General features: G+C 31.3%; 6 protein-coding genes across 6 annotated transcripts in view; 3 read left to right on the forward strand and 3 right to left on the reverse strand.

Annotated features, from left to right (window-relative positions):
* Positions 1-5088: 5088 nt before the first annotated feature.
* On the forward strand, positions 5089-9208 carry LOAG_18130 (hypothetical protein; the record flags this gene model as incomplete). Its single annotated transcript, XM_020450798.1, has 10 exons — positions 5089-5199; positions 5382-5522; positions 5650-5787; positions 6032-6341; positions 6473-6603; positions 6690-6845; positions 6999-7124; positions 8032-8239; positions 8390-8530; positions 9014-9208. The coding sequence occupies 10 exons, from the start codon at positions 5089-5091 to the stop codon at positions 9136-9138; spliced, it is 1587 nt and encodes a 528-aa protein (XP_020305473.1). The 3' UTR covers positions 9139-9208.
* Positions 9209-11164: 1956 nt separating this feature from the next.
* Positions 11165-11797, forward strand: LOAG_18131 (hypothetical protein; the record flags this gene model as incomplete). Its single annotated transcript, XM_020450799.1, has 2 exons — positions 11165-11259; positions 11530-11797. 2 exons carry the CDS (start codon positions 11165-11167, stop codon positions 11795-11797), a joined length of 363 nt encoding a protein of 120 aa, XP_020305474.1.
* A 734-nt stretch (positions 11798-12531) lies between these two features.
* On the reverse strand, positions 12532-13066 carry LOAG_18132 (major sperm protein 2; the record flags this gene model as incomplete). Its single annotated transcript, XM_020450800.1, has 2 exons — positions 12939-13066; positions 12532-12816 (listed from the first exon to the last, which is right to left on the reverse strand). Exons 1-2 carry the CDS (start codon positions 13035-13037, stop codon positions 12532-12534), a joined length of 384 nt encoding a protein of 127 aa, XP_020305475.1. The 5' UTR covers positions 13038-13066.
* A 1929-nt stretch (positions 13067-14995) lies between these two features.
* Positions 14996-15528, reverse strand: LOAG_18133 (major sperm protein 2; the record flags this gene model as incomplete). Its single annotated transcript, XM_020450801.1, has 2 exons — positions 14996-15280; positions 15430-15528. The coding sequence occupies 2 exons, from the start codon at positions 15526-15528 to the stop codon at positions 14996-14998; spliced, it is 384 nt and encodes a 127-aa protein (XP_020305476.1).
* Positions 15529-16069: 541 nt separating this feature from the next.
* LOAG_18134 (major sperm protein 2) lies at positions 16070-16570 on the forward strand (the record flags this gene model as incomplete). Its single annotated transcript, XM_020450802.1, has 2 exons — positions 16070-16168; positions 16228-16570. 2 exons carry the CDS (start codon positions 16070-16072, stop codon positions 16510-16512), a joined length of 384 nt encoding a protein of 127 aa, XP_020305477.1. The 3' UTR covers positions 16513-16570.
* A 2149-nt stretch (positions 16571-18719) lies between these two features.
* The window catches only part of LOAG_18135 (hypothetical protein), a 3480-nt gene continuing 522 nt past the window's right edge, over positions 18720-21677 (reverse strand). The window contains exons 2-6 of the mRNA XM_020450803.1: positions 21123-21232; positions 20809-20934; positions 20236-20462; positions 19575-19732; positions 18720-19006 (exon numbers count right to left, since the gene is read on the reverse strand). Coding sequence (XP_020305478.1) covers positions 18835-19006; positions 19575-19732; positions 20236-20462; positions 20809-20934; positions 21123-21213 — 774 coding nt within the window. The 5' untranslated portion in view covers positions 21214-21232 and the 3' untranslated portion in view covers positions 18720-18834. The remainder of the gene's footprint in view (positions 19007-19574; positions 19733-20235; positions 20463-20808; positions 20935-21122; positions 21233-21677) is intronic.

The following is a 21677-nucleotide window of genomic DNA, read 5'->3' on the forward strand; positions in this document are numbered from 1 at the left end:
ATTATTATTATTATTATTATTATTATTATTATTATTATTATTGTTATTATTATTATTATTATTAATTATTATTACTAGTTTTAATAATCATCAAATACATCTATGAACGATTAGGCATTATTACTGCGAATATCTTCCAATTTTGTTTTGAAATTTTGATAATCATATAAACAATGATATATTTACAAAAATTCTTCTTTCTTTCTTTTCCTTTCTTCGAAATCTCTCTCTCTCTCTCTCTTTCTGTCCCTCTCAATTCATTCAATCATGAATTGTTTACTGTCGAAGTTTTGTCTTTTTTTTTCATTTTGCTTAGTTAATAAGAAAGAATAAAATTTTTTTCCGAATTTCTGAGCGATTTTCTTGAAAATATTATTCTAAAATGCATATTTCAAACTTCGATTTCGTTAAAAAAGAAATTAATTATACAAAATGAATTGATTGGAAAAGAGAAGAAAACAGAAAGAGATAGATAAAGAGAGAAAAGAGAGAAAAAAAAACGCAATACAAATATTCAAACAGTACTTTGTATTCACTCAACCATTTCATTTATTATTCTTCTAAAATCATACGATAAATACAATGTGAAATAGACTGATTGATCATTTATTTGTTTACTCAATAAAAGATAGAAGCTATTGGAATAAGAAAGACAAAAAGTAAACAAAAAAAAAAGAATTTGGAAAGAATTTTTTTAATAAAAATAAGAATAGAAAAATTTTAAAGAAGAAAGTAAACAGGAACAGAAAAAAAAGAAAATGCATTTACATATTCATTGAATGAGAATGAGCAAAAGAAAAATAAACAAAAATTACTTAATTTTACGAATGTATGCTTAAATAAATTTTCCTTTTTTGTTAGATTTTTAAATGAGTTAATAAACTTGTTTAATTAAATTAATTATGGAATAATATGATGCATTTTTCTAAATGATTAGATGGCTGAATTTTGATGAATGATCATTTTCATGCTAATTTAACATTAATGTGGCATTTATTTAATTAATTAATTAAGACATAGCTAATTGATAATTAGCAATGTAATATATTCCGATGCCTCAAAACCTCATCTTATCCCAATATATTTGCACAAAAGAGGAAAAGGAAAAGAGACTGAATCAATTTTTCTGGTTAAATATGAAATAAAAAAAATAATTAATACCGTTCTGGGAAAAAAAAAAAACAATCGACAAATATTGCAAAATTATTGATGTACGCGAAATGTATTATTTTAAACTTCGTAAGTTAATTCAAATTAAATTATGAATATTACTCAAAATTATTTCTAACGATATTGTGAAAAGTGATAAATTATCGAATTAATTATAAATAACAATTCATACTAATTGATTAAACTAATAATGTTAAAATTTAAAGGAAAGCAAATATAATGTATTTTACATAGCTTTTCATGAGAAACTAATGACGATTAAATCAACAAAACAAGTTCGTCTGTTTCCAATTTATCAAATTTTAAACTTTCATTTCGCACTTAGAAATATTAGCCGCTTTTTATCCTCACTTAATCGTTCATCGACATATGCGCATAATGCTTCCGCTTAACTAACATAAATTATAACAGCTGTATCTTTCGAAAGGAAAGGGCAAAGGCTAAAACGTGGAAAAGTTAGACTGTTTACTTATGTGAATTAATTAGTGTAATTATCTGCAGTTAAGTAGTTCGCACCAAAAAAAAGAAAAAACAAAATGAAGGACAAAAAGAATGTTCAAAAAATTGAACACTTGCTCATTTTGAAATTAATTTAATTTTCAAGTTTACAGATGATGAAATAAATTTCTTCTTCCTTAACTGAACTTCATTAAAAAATTAATCGAAGTGGACAATGTGTTTTTTTTCTCGTGTTTGAAAATATTGGCAGAGTAAGTGCTGTTTAGGTAATTTTTTTATTTTGCTTTAATAAAGTTCGAAGGATGTGACATCAAAAAAAAAGTTCGGATGAAACAATAAATAGTAATAAGGAAATTGAATCAACTTTGTTTTAATTCACTAATTGATGAATGTACCATTTTAATGAGCAACAAACAAAACAAATTAAAACTGACAGTTGACATTAAAAAGAAATACAAAAATTCTTCACGCTTTTTATTTTTTTGCACTCCGTGATTAGATTTTGTTAATTAGTGACTTTTTACGAATGAGGAAAAAAAATTGGGACATCCGGTTATTAGCCAAATATTCGGATAAGCTAAACATCATTAAATATGGTAGCTAATCAGATATTTGTCCATATATCAGAAATAATATTTGAAAGACAAATGATAACAGATATCTATTAGTAGGAAGATAGAAAAGAAATTGAAAATGCATAAACTATATTTGTACATTTTTTTCTTTAACGAAAAAAATATATGACAATAAGAACGAAAGTATTGATACATTGAAGAGATCACAGAAACTGATAAGATTTTTAAGATGTGATATCATTGATAACAGTGAATATACTAGTGAGCTAGAGTAGTTTATTAAAATATGGTGAAAATGCTTGAAATAATTTATTTGCATTTTATGAAAGTATTTACACTTTTTGGGATTTTTTGGAATGTAAACAAATAAGCATAAATAAATAAATAAGCAGGAAATTATATTATCGGAAAGACATTTATGCAAAAAAAGAAGTAAAAATTATAAAAAATTAATTTTTGGAATAAGTATTAGCCCAATGCAATAGCGAATTCAAAAACATATAACTAATAACAAAAAATAAGCCAAATATTTGTCAAGCAATTTTTTATCTTTTTTTTTGGAAGAATTTGATTATGCTGGAGAAAGAATATAAGATTTCCATATATTATTTATTTAATATTTAATTATTTTCACATATATAAATAAGTTGACAATTTGTTCAACATAAATATATCAAAATATTCAAAATTATGGTAATTTTTCACTATCCTCACTGCAAAAAAGGGAAAGAGTATAAAATTTCATGAAATTATTTATTTACTTAATTTGTCTTTCATACATATTTGTTTATTTTATATAATAAATTTAACAAATTAAAAAAACTATCATTAAAAAAAGTCAGAAAAAAAATCATTTGTTTGGCATTTTAAACAGCAATAATTAAATGATTGATTAATTTTAGTTACATTTGTAATTTGTAATTATCTACAAAGAATTTGTCGTCTAAAATATCATTCTTATCAATGTCATTCATTTCAAGTTCTTCAATGATGATATTATTACAGGACCGATCGGGTGATGCGATAAAATATCATTCCTATCAGTATCATTCATTCATTCATTACAAATTCTTCCCTGCTGATATTATCACAAGACCGATTGGGTGATACGTCTTTTCCTACTTCCTTGTGTATATGTAATATTAGTTGGCAGTGATTGTCTGAAAATGCCGAAGGTAAATCGAGACAAGGAAGTATGTCTATTGTCTTAATTTTCTTTTCTTTTTTTTATTACTATATTCATTATTATAAATAATACATTTTATAAAATAAATTGATAATTTAATTGAATTACTTTAAAATACTTTAATAGTTTTATGCAATTTTATATATTAATTAAATGTAATTTTTTGATTTTTTTTAAAATGTATTATAATTAAATATTGAAGTAAAATTGCAATGTTAGAAAGAGTTATAGATCAAAAATGAATTGCCTCTGTTATGAAATAACAAACTCTTACGTCTCTAATTCATTTCATACTCAAATTCAATTAAGACACTCAAACCAACACGAATAATTGCTACATCAAAGTTTTGGCGATGAGGTAATTCAAAACATTAATGAGCAACTTTGTTTACATCAACCCTTTCTCTTTCTCTTTCTCTTTCTCTCTCTCTCTCTCTCTCCTTTCATCATGTCAGATTTTCATTGGTTCAATTTTTTTTCAAACATCCCATCAAAACTGCTTTTTTCTCAATTTTTTTCATCAAATTCTATTTAGCATTTATTGCAAAAACTCAAAGTTACTACTTTACTGAAAATTAAATTCTTTCTTAAAGTAAAGTAATTTTGAATCTTTTTCATTGCTTTCTTTTTTTTGTATTTAAATTTTAATCCATCATTACTTTTTCGTTCTTAAATGCAAGAATGTCAGAGAGAGGGAGAGAGAGAGAGAAGGAGGAGGAAGAAGAGAAAAAGAAAGAAATGTAGAAGGTAAAATGTAGAGATGAAATCAATCAAACAAGAATATCGTTTGATAATTGATAATTTAATCAGATCAAACGAATACGATAAAGAGAGAAGGAAGGGGAGAGAAAGAGAAAGAGAAAAAGAGGGAGAAAGACTTTAGAGAGATGTAAATTGGAAAACAAAGAAAGTTTGGAATTAATTTTTATTACTTAGAGTAGAAAAGAAAACGAATAAAAATATGAAATGATTTTTGACTTACTGTAAATATTTGTAGAGAAGTAATAAAAATATTACAGGAAAAGATGTTGAAAGAAAAAAAAAAGAGAAAAGTAAGTTGTCCAAACAATTATGTCAACGACAGTTAACATTTTCTGTTTTCTTTATTATTTCTAAATAATTTACATCATTTCTTCATTCTCTTTCTTTTCTTCTTAATAAATTTTTAAATAATCTTTTTTGCACAAATTTTTAAATCGTTTTTGTTTGAATTTTTTAAATTTATTCGAAAATTTGATCATTGCCAATATTTTTGAATTATTTTATGCGAATGTTATGTTATCTCTTATATTTCAATTAATTCATATAATGAAATATTTCATTAATTTGATAAGAAAATTAATTTGCCTTTTTTCAAACATTTCTTAATTTGCAGTGCAACGATTGAAAAAATTTTGAAAATTATCGATTTTTTTGCATGGAAATGTTTGATTACATTTTGATTATACGTGATATGAGTTATCATTTGACAAAATGTGACCTTGTGTTTCTTGATCTTTTGTTTTATGCACAAAAATAATATTTTGATATAGTAGTTTGTAAAACAAAAATTAAAAATTCTAATTTTACTGCTTAATAAAACTTAGTGAATGTTTTACTTCTACTGTACGTGCGTTTCAGCTTATGCGTTTTTCCAGTTAAACCGATCAAAAATTAAGCGGACCGGAATGAGTTTTTAGGAAAGAACGCTTATCAAAAATGCCATTTCGATCAAGACTACTTTCAACTGGTGAAGTGATTCAGCCAGTTGAGCAAGTAATCGATCAAATGCAAGAGATGGAAAATCAATTAGATCCTTTATTCTTCAAGGTCATACATAATAACGATTTGATATTAATACTGATATATAAGTATATGAGTACAAATATTTTAGTTAAAACATGAAATGCAAGCGGAAAATATTGCAAATTTACAAGTGTAAATGTTGCAAGCATAAAATGCAAAATTTGTTTTTCCCTTACAAATATTCTTTAATTTATATATTATAACAGATGGTGGATTATTACTTTGACAAAGGAGCCACGGTGATTACGCCTAAACTTGTCGAAGAGCATCCATCACTTGAGATGTCAAAGGAAGCAAAACAAAAATTTGTTCGTGGTATTATTGCTATGATTAAACCGGCTAATAAGGTTTGTAAATCACTGAAATTGTATTTATAATTATCACTTATTGAGATATCATTTTGTCACTTCAACTGAAATTCCTGGGAAATTCCAGGGTTAAACTTGTCTAAAAATTATAATATTATATATGCAGGTACTGCATATAACATTTCCGGTTAGACGTGAGGATGGAACATTTGAGATGATTGAAGCCTGGAGAGCTCAACATTGTGAACATCGAACTCCAACAAAAGGAGGCATTCGTTATGCCGAAAACGTTGGTGAAGATGAGGTAATGCTAATGCCTGAAAATCCTAAAATCAAAAAATGTGACATCTCTAGAATTTTACATTTTGTTTGGTAGTTTTGAAATGTTTTGTAAATAAAAAGTATCGGCTTCAATATTTGAAATTATATTCTGAAGTGAAATTGCAAGATGTTAGCATCGTTCTAACATTTTGAAAAATTTTCGGTATAATAAGAAAATTAGATTCAAAATTTTTGAAAATATAAAAAATAATAGAATGTACGATCAGGTGAAAGCACTTTCCGCTCTGATGACATACAAATGTGCTGTGGCTAACATACCATTTGGTGGTGCAAAAGGTGGTGTAAAAATTGATCCAAGCAAGTATACCGAATATGAAATTGAAAAAATCACTCGTCATATGACAGTGGAATTTGCCAAGAAGGGATTTTTGGGCCCCGGAGTAGACGTTCCTGCGCCGGATATGGGTACTAGCGAACGAGAAATGAGCTGGATTGCGGATACATATGCTCAAACAATTGGATATACCGATAAGGATGCATATGCTTGTGTTACCGGGAAACCGATTGTTGCTGGAGGTATTGTTTCTTTTCCGGAAAGAAGAAAGAAAAAAACGGTCGAAGCAAAAAAAGCTGTTTATAATGATATGAAGTATGTTGATAGTATTCATCATGCAACCATATTAATCGGAAATGTTGAATTATTACAGGAATTCATGGCCGTACAGCAGCAACTGGACGTGGTGTATGGAACGGTTTAGAAACATTCCTGAATATTTCCGAATATATGGGTAAAATTGGTTTGAAACCCGGATTAAAAGGGAAGAAAATTATTGTTCAGGTATTGAAAGTGAAAATTTCTTCAAAAAATAGTGGCTTAATTGAAAGTTTTTATACTTCTTTAGGTGTAGTTGTTTGTAATTGAAGGGTTTTGGTAACGTTGGCACCTATACATCGCATTTCATATCAACCGGAGGTGGAATAATTATTGGTATTCAAGAGTACAACTGTTCGGTGTATAATCCAAGTGGATTTGATGTTGATGCATTAATCAAATATGCGGCGGAACATAAAACAATAGCGGTGATTTAATTTTTTATTCGTATTTTTATCAGATGAAAAAAGGACAAGGGAAAGACAGGAATAAGTGTGAAAATCCGATTTTCTGATCTTGATAAATGTAAATGATTTAGTTGTTTGCAACAAATGATAAATATTTAATATGAATATTTATAGGATTTTCCAGAAGCTGAAACATTTGAACCATATGGTGAATTGATTTATGAAAAATGTGATGTTTTAATTTTGGCGGCGTGCGAAAAAGTAGTCAATAAAAATAATGCAAGCAAAATCAAGGCTAAGGTATAAATCTCAATATTTGAAAGAGATGAACTAAAGGAAGATTGATTGGGTGATAAAAGTTATCATTCATATCACTTTATGATAGCCAAAAAAGAAACGAAGAATGGTGAAAGGTAGTAAAGGTTCTCCTGTGATAAAATTAAGATAATAGAGATATCCAGGATAGAATCATCAAAACATATGATAAAGTATACCGATGTACGAAAAGAATGCAGAAGTTTTGGTAGCATATAATTCAGGAGGTAAATAAAGGGGATAATGTAAAAAGCTAAGGTACTATCATTTCTCATGTGGTGTGTTTATCAGAACAATTATCATGGCTAGGACTAGAGAACAAAGATTTGCGAAAGACTTACTGCGAGTGTCACAAATGTGGGTGTATTCTTCTTTTAGCAATGGATCATAGCGTGCGCAAAATTGGGCCTACCCCTTACTTCTAAGATTCATCTGCCAGGTCCTAGCTAGCTAGGACGGTGACAGTGAAGTCTTCAGGACGTAATCTTTGTTAGATATCCTTCTCTGAGATGGATGTCGTTACAGTCTTGAACGAGCTTCATCTGCCCGGTTTGAAGTTAGAGTTGTTCGTCTCTTAGGATGGTAACTGCTAGCAAATCTATCCTGTCTGTGGACACACTTTGTATGACCCATCAGTTGACACGAGTTTGATATGGGAGACCCTACTGGAGGCATATACCACCCCAGCATAACTCGCAACCTCATTATGGCACCAAGCTTTTCCTCCAGGACAAGGGGTCTCTTAGAGAAGATCAGAACAATAATAACATATAAAAGACATACTTATTCAAATTAAGAATATAACAATCACTTCTAAATAGGTATTAAAATTGAACGAATTTAATAAATATAAAATTGATGTAGTAACAGATAAGGAATTATTTTGCTACAGGTTATCGTAGAAGCCGCAAATGGTCCAGTAACACCGGCAGCTGATAAAATTTTATTAGCTCGCAATGATTGCATCGTTATTCCTGATTTATTCATCAATAGTGGTGGTGTTACGGTATCATTTTTCGAGTGGTTGAAAAATTTGAATCATGTCAGTTTCGGTCGACTTACTTCAAAGCATGAAATTGATTCCGGTTACGACTTACTTGGTAAAATTGCTTTCCTTTATTCATTCGCTTTTTGCTTTTTAGACTTCCTTCGTTTACCTTTCTCTTTTTTCTTTTTTCAGTTCTAACTCATTGTAATATTGTTCCAACTTCTTTTAAAGTGCGAATTTATATAATATTTATAATTTCCAGCAAGTGTTGAAGAATCATTGAATCGTGAATTTCGGAAAAATATCAAGATCGAACCGTCGGAAGGATTGAAAAGCCGAATCAGTCATAAATCTGAGGAAGAAATCGTTTATTCCGGTTTAGAATTCAGTATGCAGAAATCAGGTGTGCATGAAAAGTTATTATTGAAAAGTTTTTTTTCCATCTCTTAGCTTTTCTTCTTCTTTGGCTTAATAAGTGAACTTAGATTTTTTTTAATAAGTAGACCTAGTAAAGCTATTTAGTAATCTAAATAAGTTAATCTAATTTTCTTGTACCAGTGATTTAAGGATTAAATCATTCTAAGCTACCATACTTAGAATAAGCGGAAGGTAGAAACGAAATAATCTCAGCATTTTTTAGGTTTTAATTCATACAAAATAATTTCGGTACTTTTTAGGTTTTAATTTATACAAACCATTTTACATAAATATAATTCTCTATACATAATTTCTTCTTTTTTTCCTGATTCTAAAGTAATTTCGTAATTTTATCCTTCCCTAATTTGCAGATAAATTTTTACCGATTATTTTCGATTGCACTGCTTGCAATCTGCTAATCGGAATAAATCTATCTCAGTTCAGTTATTTTACAGTCACCCATTTTCAGCTCAGGATATTATAAATACGATACAAAAATACAATCTTGGCTTGGACATACGTACTGCTGCTTATGCGACAGCTATAGAAAAAATATACAATACTTATCGTTCATTTGGTTTTGCATTTGCATAATTGAAAATTTCGTATAAAAAGGCGACTTACATGGAGATAATTAATGAATGTTGGGAAATAAATGCACGTGGGAAATGCTAAATTTAAATGTCGGTTTTAATATCAGTTTTATTTAGTGTATGGTAAATACTAAAATCAAACTGAAAAAAATCAGTACAAGTTGGAAGTCCTTTATATCACCTTATTTTTTTTTATTGCAGTACAAAGTTTGAATTGAAATATAGGTACAAAAAGTAATTATGCATTGGAAGTCCGTAATTACCAATCGATTGTTGTCACCAGTTGTTTTTAATTCGTTGTAACAAAATTCAAGTATACTTGGAAAATAAACATTTCATCTCTTTGTTTTATTGTTGTTACATTGACAATACAAGGAAAAAAAAGTTATAAAAGAAAGAAAATGGAAAGAGAAACTTTGAAGTGAATTAAAGTGATTAACAAAAATTTGTTAAAAAAATTGCAAAATTTTAAATGTAGGAATTTCACGTAAAAAAGGACGATTACTTGACAGTATTCAACGAATGCCAGCAAATAATCACTTGCAAGTATAAAAAATGAAGTTGAAACGATGTCTAAAATTTAAAATATGATAAACATTAAAATCGGATGGAAAAAAGTTAGTACTGTTTGGATGTTTTATTCCTTACTTTATAATTATTAAGGCAATAAAAATATTTATAAGAAATATTTATACAGTTCAAGAAAACTTTAGTAAAAGTACAACAAATGTCAACGATTTGCTTCAATCGTAACAAAGGCTGAGGGCTATTTTTGCCTCTCTGGTTGATAATACCTCAAACTTAGACATTATTACGATAAGTTTGTTAATATAACAGTGAACTCTGTCGGGAAAACTTCGAAAATCATAATCCAAATTTCCTGCCGGATCATGGAAATTAAAGCTACGTTCAAACAAAACTTCCATAATATTCAACAAACAGAGTGACGAAATCTTACAAGTAAAATTAAAGCAATGAAAAGGATATAAGCTGACAATGGACAGCGTAAAACAAAAAACATCTCAGTACCTACACAATGAACAGTGCCAAAGGGTAGCCATACCTCCATGATAACCCCGATGGAGCTTGCAAAGCTCCTCCCCTAATCCTTATATATATATGTCATCCCGATGGCTAAAAATTTATGAAACTTTATAAAGAAAATTCCAGCGAAGAAACAGTATTTTGAAAAATTACAAATTTGAAAAATCATTAAAAAAACTTGGCAAGTTTGACCCACAACCAACGATATCTTTGCATATCCGCCACCACTGGACAACAAACTACGATATTCTTCTATCCACTAAATACATTTCCCGTAACGTATTCGCAACTCAACGACCTATCAACTAACCGACAGTCAAATTATTGTCCAAGACAACGACAAGGAGTTTGTTAGTTGATCATATTGCTTTTTGTATAATTCGTTTATCATTGCTTATCAACTCATCGTGTTACATACATGCATATTTTATACCCTTTTTCTTGTTGTTAACTAGTAGTACTGTGCAAGAACAATATTACTTCCCGAATAAATCTGTATCGCCGAGAAAGGAGTTCAAGAGAAAAACAATTTCCCAACAAACTCAGCAATTATAGTCTTGATAAGATAAATTAATGACGATAACAATATGAACAGGAGATTCAATTACTCTTGATACTGCCTATCCAACCAACCTAGCTAAAATACATCTTTAAAATAGTCTTGGTGCTTAGGATCCTCCGCTTCATCGAGTAAGGACGATTCTGGTGCAATTCTGAGATTGTGGCACTCTTTGTTAGAGCATATAGGCACAATGGACGGACAATTTTAGCTTACCTTTCACATTGCGCAGTATATCTCATACATACAACATATTATATCCAGCAGTATCAAATTAATACTACAAGAATTACTGATTCATTGTTTCTCGTCGCGATTTCAGCAATAATAAGTAATAATTTTACATGAAAAAAAAGGTACTTAAAGTAATTCATGAAATCATAAAGATCATTTTCATTTTATTAGCATTTGGTGATTAGCTAAGATGCCGGCACCGGTACATGCGCAAAGGTCACGAATGGTTCGTCGTGTTCCACCAGTGAGACGTAACGTCAAACGCAAAGTTGTGCGTTCAGTACGGTGGGCTCTTAACAGTGACCCAAATATCTCCTAGAGGAATCCCCCATCATCTCCTTACCCGATATGACATTGTTTGGAATGAACACAACACAAATTTGAAATTCCAAAAAGATTTAGATGTAATATGAATTCAAATATAAATGACAGTTAATCGGGTTTGTCGCATCCCTTTACCATCAGTAATCTTCAATTTTTGTCTGTTTCCGGTGTAGTATGCTAACTCAGTGGTATTTGATGTGGTGCAAATGCAACACGCATCTTACGTTTCAGGCGTCGTCGTCGTCCACGTTCACAATCCAGTTCTCGCTCTCGTTCATCCAGTAGCACCAATAGTTCACGCTCACGTTCACATTCACCTCGAAGTCATAGTCATAAACATAAACAATCTCGAAAGCGTCGTCTTCCACACAGTTTACTAAGACGCTCAAACTCTGTGATGCCACTATATGGTACCAATGGTACCATGATAGTTGGTTATGTCCGACCGTGTCGTGCCGGTGTCAGATTGTGGTATCCAAACTTGCCAAGTTTTTCTTAATGATTTTTCAAACTTGTTATTTTTCAAAATACTGTTTCTTTGCTGGGATTTTCTCCATGAAGTTTCATAAATTTTTAGCCATCGGGATGACTGAATAATCAAATGATTGTATGGACCAGAAGAAGTACGAAAGTTAAACGACGAAACACATTTTTTCTACTAATATCTGATTCTTGATCCTGTGACATATCATCACTTCCCATTGACAAAATAAACTGAATGTAATGAAGTGCCTGGATTCCGTCATAATTTCGTGGGAAAAAGAATGAATCTAAAGATAACCTCGACATCCAAACAAATTTCTGAATCCCAGACCCATATTTAAATCTTCCTTAGTACTCCTCACCTCTCCAACACATTTCTACGTGTTCTTATCCAGTAACCAATCTCCTAACTCATCGGAAACCCGCACACCCAATACCTGACCTCCCCGAATGCCGAATACCACCGCCTTATGGCCGAATATCACCGAACCCATACCCATCCGAAAAGGAAGTTCTTCCTTTAAAAATGATCACAACTCGAAGAAGACTGCACCATTCATTGTACTTTGCCAGTAGAAATCCGTAAAACTTGAGACCCGCTCGAACCTGTTAAATTTATTTATTGCTGAGCACATACTGCTAATACTTTATTTTGGGATGAGTGAATACAAACGACGGGAACATATTACATAGCAGAGAATGATCGAGGAATCATGTCTATTTGTATTCCTGTCGTTGTCTTCCATCGTTTTAGAGATTGTACTCGATTGGAAGGTTCTTACGGCGAACCATACCATCACCCTGGAACCACTCACGGCGGAACTGCTTAGCGGCACCATCTGGTGTGTTAGTCCATTCGATGGTAATACGATCGTTGTTGATATCTTCCTTCGACGCATCGAATGTATCGCATGAAACCGCCATAAGAACATTTTCCTTCGGGTCCAGGACACCACAGGGTGGATCGACACCTAGACGGCGCATATTGGTTGTCTTAATAGCCCAACCAATGCGACGACCACCAGCATTGGTAATCTAAAAAATTTGTTAAAGCACACTTGTATCTGTGGGTTTATAATACCATGCTCTTCAATGTAAGCTGTCACCATCCCTGACCCTATCCCCATTTATCCGATGGTCCACCAATAAAGGGCTACCTTAATGTGGTAGGTATGCTTGTCGTCGTACGGAGCATTGAAGACGATTTTCGACCCCGGTTGAGTATGGATATCACCCGGTGGAACTGACTGCGCCATTAGGAGATCCCGGTAAAGTCTTCGATTCGACTGCAACCAAATAATTACCAAGTTGATTTTCAAGCTTTTATACACTTTTTATTTTGGAAAAATCTGCATAATTTAAAATATATTTGCATACAAAACCACTCGAATTTTTTCGTCCGTAACTTAGCAAAATATAATATGAAATGAAGAGAAATAAGAAAAATTATTTCAGTTTTGCATAGTCAAAAAAAATCCATGGCGAAAAAAATTTGCATAAGAAAAACTTTAACAACTTCCACTCCCACCTTGATATTTCTGTGAATACTCAAATTTAATGTGAATTCAATATTCTAATTTGAAGAGTAACTCGTGTAAACTTCACATGTTTCAGTTATTATTTAAATTTATATATGTTATTGGGAAATGTTAATCTGTTGAATTGAACTCGTTTCTCAGGGATATAGCTTTATTCGGGATGTAATGTTGTTCTTGTACAACATCACTAGTTAACTACAAAAAGGGGTGTAAAATATAAAATATTATGGTATAAGCAGTGATAAAAAGCAAGTCATATGATCAATAACAAATCCCTTGTCACTGCCTTCGATAATAATTTGACTGTCGGTTAGTTGATAGGTCGTTGAGTTGGAGAAATGTAACGAGAAATGTATATAGCAAATACTAAGAATACCGTAGTTTGTTGTGGCAGATCTGGAAAGATATCGTTGTAGTTCAGTCGTGGACAAACAAAGGTTCAGTCGAAGAGGATCTATCGTCTGCTCGCTTGTAAAAAACTGAGCTGTTTTGGATGTATATATATAAAAGGATTAGGGAGGAGTTTTGTAAGCTCCATCGGGGTTATCATGGAGGTATGGCTAGCTTTTTGCATTGTCCATTGTGTAGATACAATGATATTATTGTGTAGATACTGAGTCGTTTTTGTGTTATGGTGTCCATTGTTAGATCTTTATTGCTTTAATTTCACTTACGAGATTTCGTCAACCCGTCTGGTGGATATTGTGGTAATTTAATTTAATTTCGGTAATCCGATAGGAAATTTGTATTATGACTTTCGGAGTTTTTCTGACATGTGTAACATCTTCATTTCCTTCACATACTCACAACTGAATTCTTCAAATTTTGCTAGTTTGTCGTGGTGGCAAGATTTAACTAATATTGTCACAACTTTTTGCTGTGATACAGGAATGACAGACAACATGGTGGTAAGATTTAGAGAAGACAATCGACGCAAGGAACTCATAACTTATTAGTTAATTTAAATGAACTTTGCCGAAATTGATAAAAAAAACTTTTGAAGAAAAATTTATTCAAGTGTAGGAAATGGATAGATTTGTAGTTCTTTTCAACAAAAAATTCCATTTTTGATTTTACTATCATAACCTCTTTTTCTTCTCTTTCCCTCTTTTATTTTCTCTCTCTCCCTCTCATCATTCAGGACCGGAAAAGTACTGAATTTGACTGTGATACTAACAGTTCTTATAACGTAATATTTTGCAATTAGAGAAGGTAAATACAGAACTTGATCTTCTCAAAAATTTTGCGCAACCTGATTTAAATTAAACCAATTCAACAATGATAAACTGAAAGACCAAAAGTAAGTCCCAAATCATTCACTAAATCAATTTGAATTTGAATGGATCAATTATTTTGATAGGAAATGATCAACGGGTAATACTGTCATGGGATAGAAACTCCACATATATATCAATACTTCACTAATAACCCATAGGGGATATAGAAATGCTTTTTATTGGAGAATTTATTGAATTATTGATTATTTTCGGATGGAATTGTTCACAAATCATGCACAATTAATAATACGTAATTATTTGTGCCGATAGTTTTATCACTCTATCACAGTTGAGTTTATTTGAATAATCGGACAATTCATTTATTCCAGTGATAAGGGACAATGTTGATTGAATTCGAATGATTACACATTTGAGCAGATGGGTATGAGATTACGCATTTTACAGGTTATATTCGATCGGAAGGTTCTTGCGGCGAACCATGCCATCACCCTGGAACCACTCACGGCGGAATTGCTTGGCGGCACCATCCGGTGTGTTAGTCCATTCGATGGTAATACGATCGTTGTTGATATCTTCCTTCGACGCATCGAATGTATCGCATGAAACCGCCATAAGAACATTTTCCTTGGGGTCCAGGACACCGCACGGCGGATCGACACCTAGGCGGCGCATATTGGTGGTCTTAATAGCCCAACCAATGCGACGCCCACCGGCATTGGTAATCTGAAAAATTTATTAGGGCGAAAACATGGTGATCCACACTTGCTGTATCAAAGATGGTTCTGGTTTATGGTACCACGCCCTCGAACAAACCGCCACCATTCTTGATCCACCATCATTTACTTGATAGTTGATGACCAGTGGAGGTTTACCTTAATGTGGTACGTATGTTTGTCATCATACGGAGCGTTGAAGACGATTTTCGTCCCTGGTTGGGTGTGGATATCACCTGGTGGAATCGATTGCGCCATTAGAAAGAATAAAGGGGTACTTATCCCAGCAGTAAAATCATTAACTCAAAGAATATGCTTGTTCATCATCCTTTATACTTATAATTTTTTTATTTTCTGCATATATTAAGTTATAGCGACAAGCCTTTGTTGTATATGCAGGGAAATATAAAATATGCAAATTTGTTTTTGTGATTAGCAAGGATCATGCCAGTTTATATTTTTTGTTTAATTATTCAAGTTTTGGAATGGGAATAAATTTTGAATTATGTAAGGAATTTGAATGTAAATTTATTATTATGGAAATTTATTTATAAGATGATTATAACCGTCGAACTAAATATAACAATGAATGAGGAGAGCATCAAAAGGATTTACAAAATTTTAAATTTGCATCTTTTCAGAATATCGCAATTTCATATTAACATTTCAGGTAAATTATTTCGAATTATGCAACTTTTACTTTTTATGCAAATGTTTAGAAATGTATACATAGATAAAAAATGGTAGCATTCTTCCATTGTTCACTGGAAAAAGGATTTGTAGCAAATAGAGATAAAATATGGCACAATCGGTTCCACCTGGTGATATCAATACCCAGCCCGGGAGTAAAATAGTATTCAATGCCCCTTATGACGACAAGCATACTTATCATATTAAGGTAACACTACAACTATGAAATATTACTTTCAGATTCCTTTTTTCTTTCACCTTTTTTAGATCACAAATGCTGGCGGTCGTCGCATTGGTTGGGCTATTAAGACAACCAATATGCGCCGTCTAGGTGTCGATCCACCCTGTGGTGTCCTGCACCCCAAGGAAAATGTTCTTATGGCGGTTTCATGTGATACATTCGATGCGTCGAAGGAAGATATCAACAACGATCGTATTACCATCGAATGGACTAACACACCAGATGGTGCCGCCAAGCAATTCCGCCGTGAGTGGTTCCAGGGTGATGGCATGGTACGCCGCAAGAATCTGCCTATTGAATACAATCTATAAAAACAGTGGTACTATCAACTAACAAGAAAATGATATTATCGTTATCACAATATCTTTTCCTCCTTGCAATTCAAGTTTAAATTGCATATATTCTGGATTGGATGCTAATAAATGATTTACAGCGATACGTCTGAATAAAAATTTTGACATATGAAGTTGCAGCTGGCTCAATACAAATATTGTCCGGCGATATATTTCCAGTAGTTTTAAATGATATGAGATAATTTGCCGTCATCATAATGATAATTACTGATTATTAGTTCGGTGCTTTGTTTTAGTGCTATTATTTTGTTTCTAATGATTTGCAATGGTTTATGACTGGTAAATAATACAATTTTTCTGAGGTTAAGAGGCATTGGCAGTTCTTCATTATCTCGGAAAGCGGAGAGACGTAATTTTTTTGTTTTTTTTCTTTAGATATGTTAACAACCATTGGTGACTGAAATCCTAATGAACTTTCCAGAATCATTTCCGATACCAGTAAATTCTGTATTATAGGTATCGTTTTAACGATTATCAGAATAAAATTTTCTTAGATTTGGGATCTCTCGTTTACCATAAATGAAACCATTTTTTAAATCATTTTTAGTTGAAATGATGCATTTGGACTGATTTGATATTGTGTGAAATGATTGATAGTATTTTTTCATCATGGAATAAAGATATGATCCCGTTTGTGACAGAGCGGGAAAGAAATGTAAAATCTAACTCAGTGTTGCACTATACTCGGTTGAATCATAAGTGATACCTAAGGATGACTGTTAATTTGGTAATTCATGTTGACATTACCCCACTTGATCATCTTTTATCACATATATTAAGCTTGCAGAAACAGGAAGTTATGGGCTTGTTGAATGTAATTCCTGTTTCATTTTTGATGATAAGAAGTGATATGGAACCTTCCGGATGATGGGATTGGGATGAACATGATAATGGGATTCATCACCACCATCATCATCAAAGTTATCAATGCTGTCAGCAACACTTTAATGAAGTTAAACGCCAGAGTATCGTTAACTATATGATACGATCATTTGATATGTAAAAGGTCATCCTACTAATTCAGCAACATCATTGCCTGAACTGAAGAAAAAACGGAACATCAGAAATGCTCAATCAAACTGTTCAAGCATATTTTATCAAAATTTGGTAAATTGTAAGATACTTTTCCAAATGTGCATTACTGCAATCTCAGCAATGTTCAAAGAAAGGGTTAAAAGGTAAAATAAAAAAGAACAGATCATATAGAAAGGGTAGGTAATAGTAATTATTTCAGAAATACTGGGAAAAAAAAGGAAGAAAAAGAAGCAAAAACGAGAAAGGGCACGTGAAAAAAGGCAATATCACAGAATAGGTTATCGTAGAAAGCTTAGAAATACTGACAATTTCGAGGAAATGCTTATTTTACAATAAAAACTTCGAATTATTTGAACTTTGTGGCTTAAATATTTTAAACAATTGTAATTGTAATGTAATTGATGAGGAGAGATCATTGTTAAAAGTTATAGCACTTAATAGTGCTCCTGGAATAGTGCTGATCTGGATTAGCGGAGAAAAAGAATAGAAGAAAAAAAGTTGAAAGTTGTGACAAATATAAAGATGAAGAAATCAAGAGGGATAACATAATTAATTGAGATCATCATAGCAATAGAAAATAGAACAGAGTAGGTGAGATACAAATTAATTAAATCATCGTACTAAGCTCTGAGTAACATTCATTTTAAGCTTAATAAATTAGTCTTTCATACTGTAACAATATGTCATAGGATTATAATAATCTCATATTTAGAGAGAGCAAACAAAGATGAAAAATGAAAGGACAAATTTTTGGAATTTTAATCGTAATTATTGAAATAGTTTATCCAGAAGAACAAGATGATGGTCATTCAAGCTTCCAACAGAGAAACGGAAGCAAACGTTAATTAGTCTGATAATTTTTTTTTCCAACGAAATTATAATTTTATCAAAATACCAAAGTCAAAATTTGGATAGAAAGTCCGATATTGAAAATCAAACATCTAACTATGAAAATTATGTGAACTAAAAGTGAAGAAAATTCATACTTCAAACTTTTCTAACATTTATCTTTCTGCTCCAAAGATTTGTTGAAACCTTAAAAAGGTCACTATGATTAGTGAGAAAAAAAGAAATAGAAAGAATGGAAAATGAAATTGAAGTATATAAACATGAATGATTGTTTATGCTAACAATATTTCTCAGTTAATGTGAACTGATTTGCTCTTAATTAGTATATAGAATATGCAAAGGCATATTAGTAATTATATCTGAAAGTTTTTAGCAAATATGAGTAAAGCTCGTGATTTAATCAGTATTGGTCAGACGATGCAACGTTTCTTCTTCGGGTAATGGTTGCCGACGCCATCGCGGATTTAGAATGATCATTAAAATACACATAACATACATAAGGATGGAAATACCGAGCAAAGTGCTGAGATACTGCTGACTGCAGAAAACATGATCAACGATCCAACATCTGTAATGAATATCACGAATTAATTTCAACAGAAATATTCAGTAAATGATTATGTGCTACATTGAAAACTATTCAGATGTAGAGGATAATATTAAATAATTCGACACAATTACAAAATAACTTACTAATCATTTCGTTATAAAATACAAATGCACGAGCTAATTGAACACTAAACTTTATAGCTAATTATTACTTACTATTTCTCCGCTAATATTTTATTTATTACTACAGATCATTTCCATCTATTAATATAAATTTTTTGTTATTAATGTGAATTTTAACTACTTATTATTACTATTAACGAATAGTTTTATTATTTTCTATTTCTTATTGCAGAACTTTTAATTTTCACTTTTTTATTGCCATTACTTGCTTTGGATATGGCGCTATATACATTCAATTACTTCATTCAGAAACAATAAAAAGTTTGAAAAGTATGAAATCAAACGAATTGAAATGAAACAGTAGGACAGATAAAGATCAAAGATAATTATCACGAAGTTTAGAGAGAGTATAAAATTGAAAAAATCAAAAGGTGGTACATTCAACGATGATTTATTTTACTTACTTGTGATGCCAGGCGGCTTGCTCAGAAATACCCATTACCGCTGTAATCGCAACGAAGCATATGATGATAAGACCAAATGCTTGATGATATGGAAGGATAAGTTGACGTATCGGTATACTCCATCCAGGGAAGAAGAATGTCGTGAAGCCGAATAAATACTAAAATAAGACAAAAACAGGCGCAGCAAATTGTCCTCATAAACATCATTACTGAGTATCAGTTGCCGATTTAAAAGCTGAATAGTTATATTAGGAATTCTGACTATGTAATACTTTAAAAATTATTGATTTGCGGATTTCAATTAAATCTTCCTGATACCTTCGTATTTCTACAAGTTTTCGAATTTATTTGACGTCATTTTAATCTAGTTATTCTTTGAAAAGTAAGAAGTAAATTTTTAGTTTAATCTTCCTAACTCAGTTAAAACTCAAAGTCTAGCTTTAATTTCCAGCCTAATTTCGTTTACTATAGAAAGTTTCATTCAAGTGCAATCAAGAGTTTGAAAATTATCGCCAGATGCCTACATTGTCATCTTTCAAACTTCCAATCCGGAATTTTGCAGTCACTAAGATGCCGTATTTTTCAAGTGTCGTAGAATTCTTCTATTCTGCTTTATAAATTCTCCTAAAAAAAAATTTTCAATATGTACTAAAAGTTATACCTGTATGAAAAAAGCGATGACAGAGATCAGTCCAATCCATGAATGTAACGAATACATATTTGGTAACGGATCCAGTTCACCTTCATCATTTTTGTGATAATTATGTGAATCAAATACTGCTTTCAATGCAACCACAGCAAAGATAAGTACCATCGAGTGTAGTGTTAAATGAAGCAATTTGGAGAAACGTTTTCGCTCATATCGAAAGACCCGATAGACCAATATTCCTGGAAATGAATTAAAATAGATAAAATGAAGTGTCATAATGAGCTATGAGCTCTAAAATATTCATATCACAAGTATTGATTAGCAGAAAGCAGATAATAACATTCCATCTTAATCATTGTTTTTTACTAAAAAAAAAAAAACAAAATTCTTCAGATACTAGCATTACTTTGGGATACTGATAATCAACCATGACTGATAACGAATGATTGCGATAACATCACGAAATATTTTACGTATATGAAGATTACAATCTACTTTTAATCTTATAGCAAGAAAGAAAAAAAAACAATCAGAGTCAAAGGATAAGTTGCTTAATGAAGCTTGTATAAGTTAAGAAAAAATTACCGTCACCAGTTAAGAAGATCATACCCATTACCATGAATGTGGGATGGTAATGAAACTGAAGATCGGTTGTAAATCCATCTTGAAAATCAGCCATCCATACTGCGACAAGAAAAATCGCACAAATGCCTAAAATTTAATTTTTATACAAAAGAAATTTTATACAAAAGAAATTCAATCTGAAAAATTAAAACGTAATTTAGGGACGAAAAATAAAGGGGAGGGGATTTTCTGGATAAAATTAATCATATTTATTTTCATATTTAATACATCAATATGAACTGGACTTCGTTATTAAGGAAAACTTTAGGACTAACCGAAAACTTGCGAAGCACCAACGACAATATTAAACAAACGCATACTTTGCTGATCATTTAAAACTTTGAATGATTCTTGAAATAATGACATGGTTCGAAAAAAAAGTGCCCTGAAATTCGAAACTTTCTCTCTAAATGAAAAGTTTTTGTAAATAAAGACAGATAATTGAAATCGGCTAAAATTAATTACAGAGGTTCGACTTTTTTTTATATAAATATACATATAATAACAATGACAACAATAATAAATATCGAATTATTTATTGTCAAGAAAATTATCTTTCCATGTTCCTTCGTTCATCTCCGTAACCCTGGTATAGAATGAGACAAAGAATAATCATTTCTAGATATCGATTTGGTTAGAGTAAATACCATTCTTGATTATCGACCTACTATAAGATTTCGAGTTAATTCTAAACAATCCAATCAAAATTATCATCCATCAATCTTAACATCGCGAATTTCCGGAAAGATCGTTACATCAATGGATATATCATATCCAGATCGGTGTACTGCTATCATCCTCCATAAGAACTCTATTTGATATCGAACACA

Source organism: Loa loa, assembly GCF_000183805.2.
Source record: "Loa loa unplaced genomic scaffold supercont3.202, whole genome shotgun sequence".
Lineage (NCBI taxonomy): Eukaryota > Metazoa > Nematoda > Chromadorea > Rhabditida > Onchocercidae > Loa > Loa loa.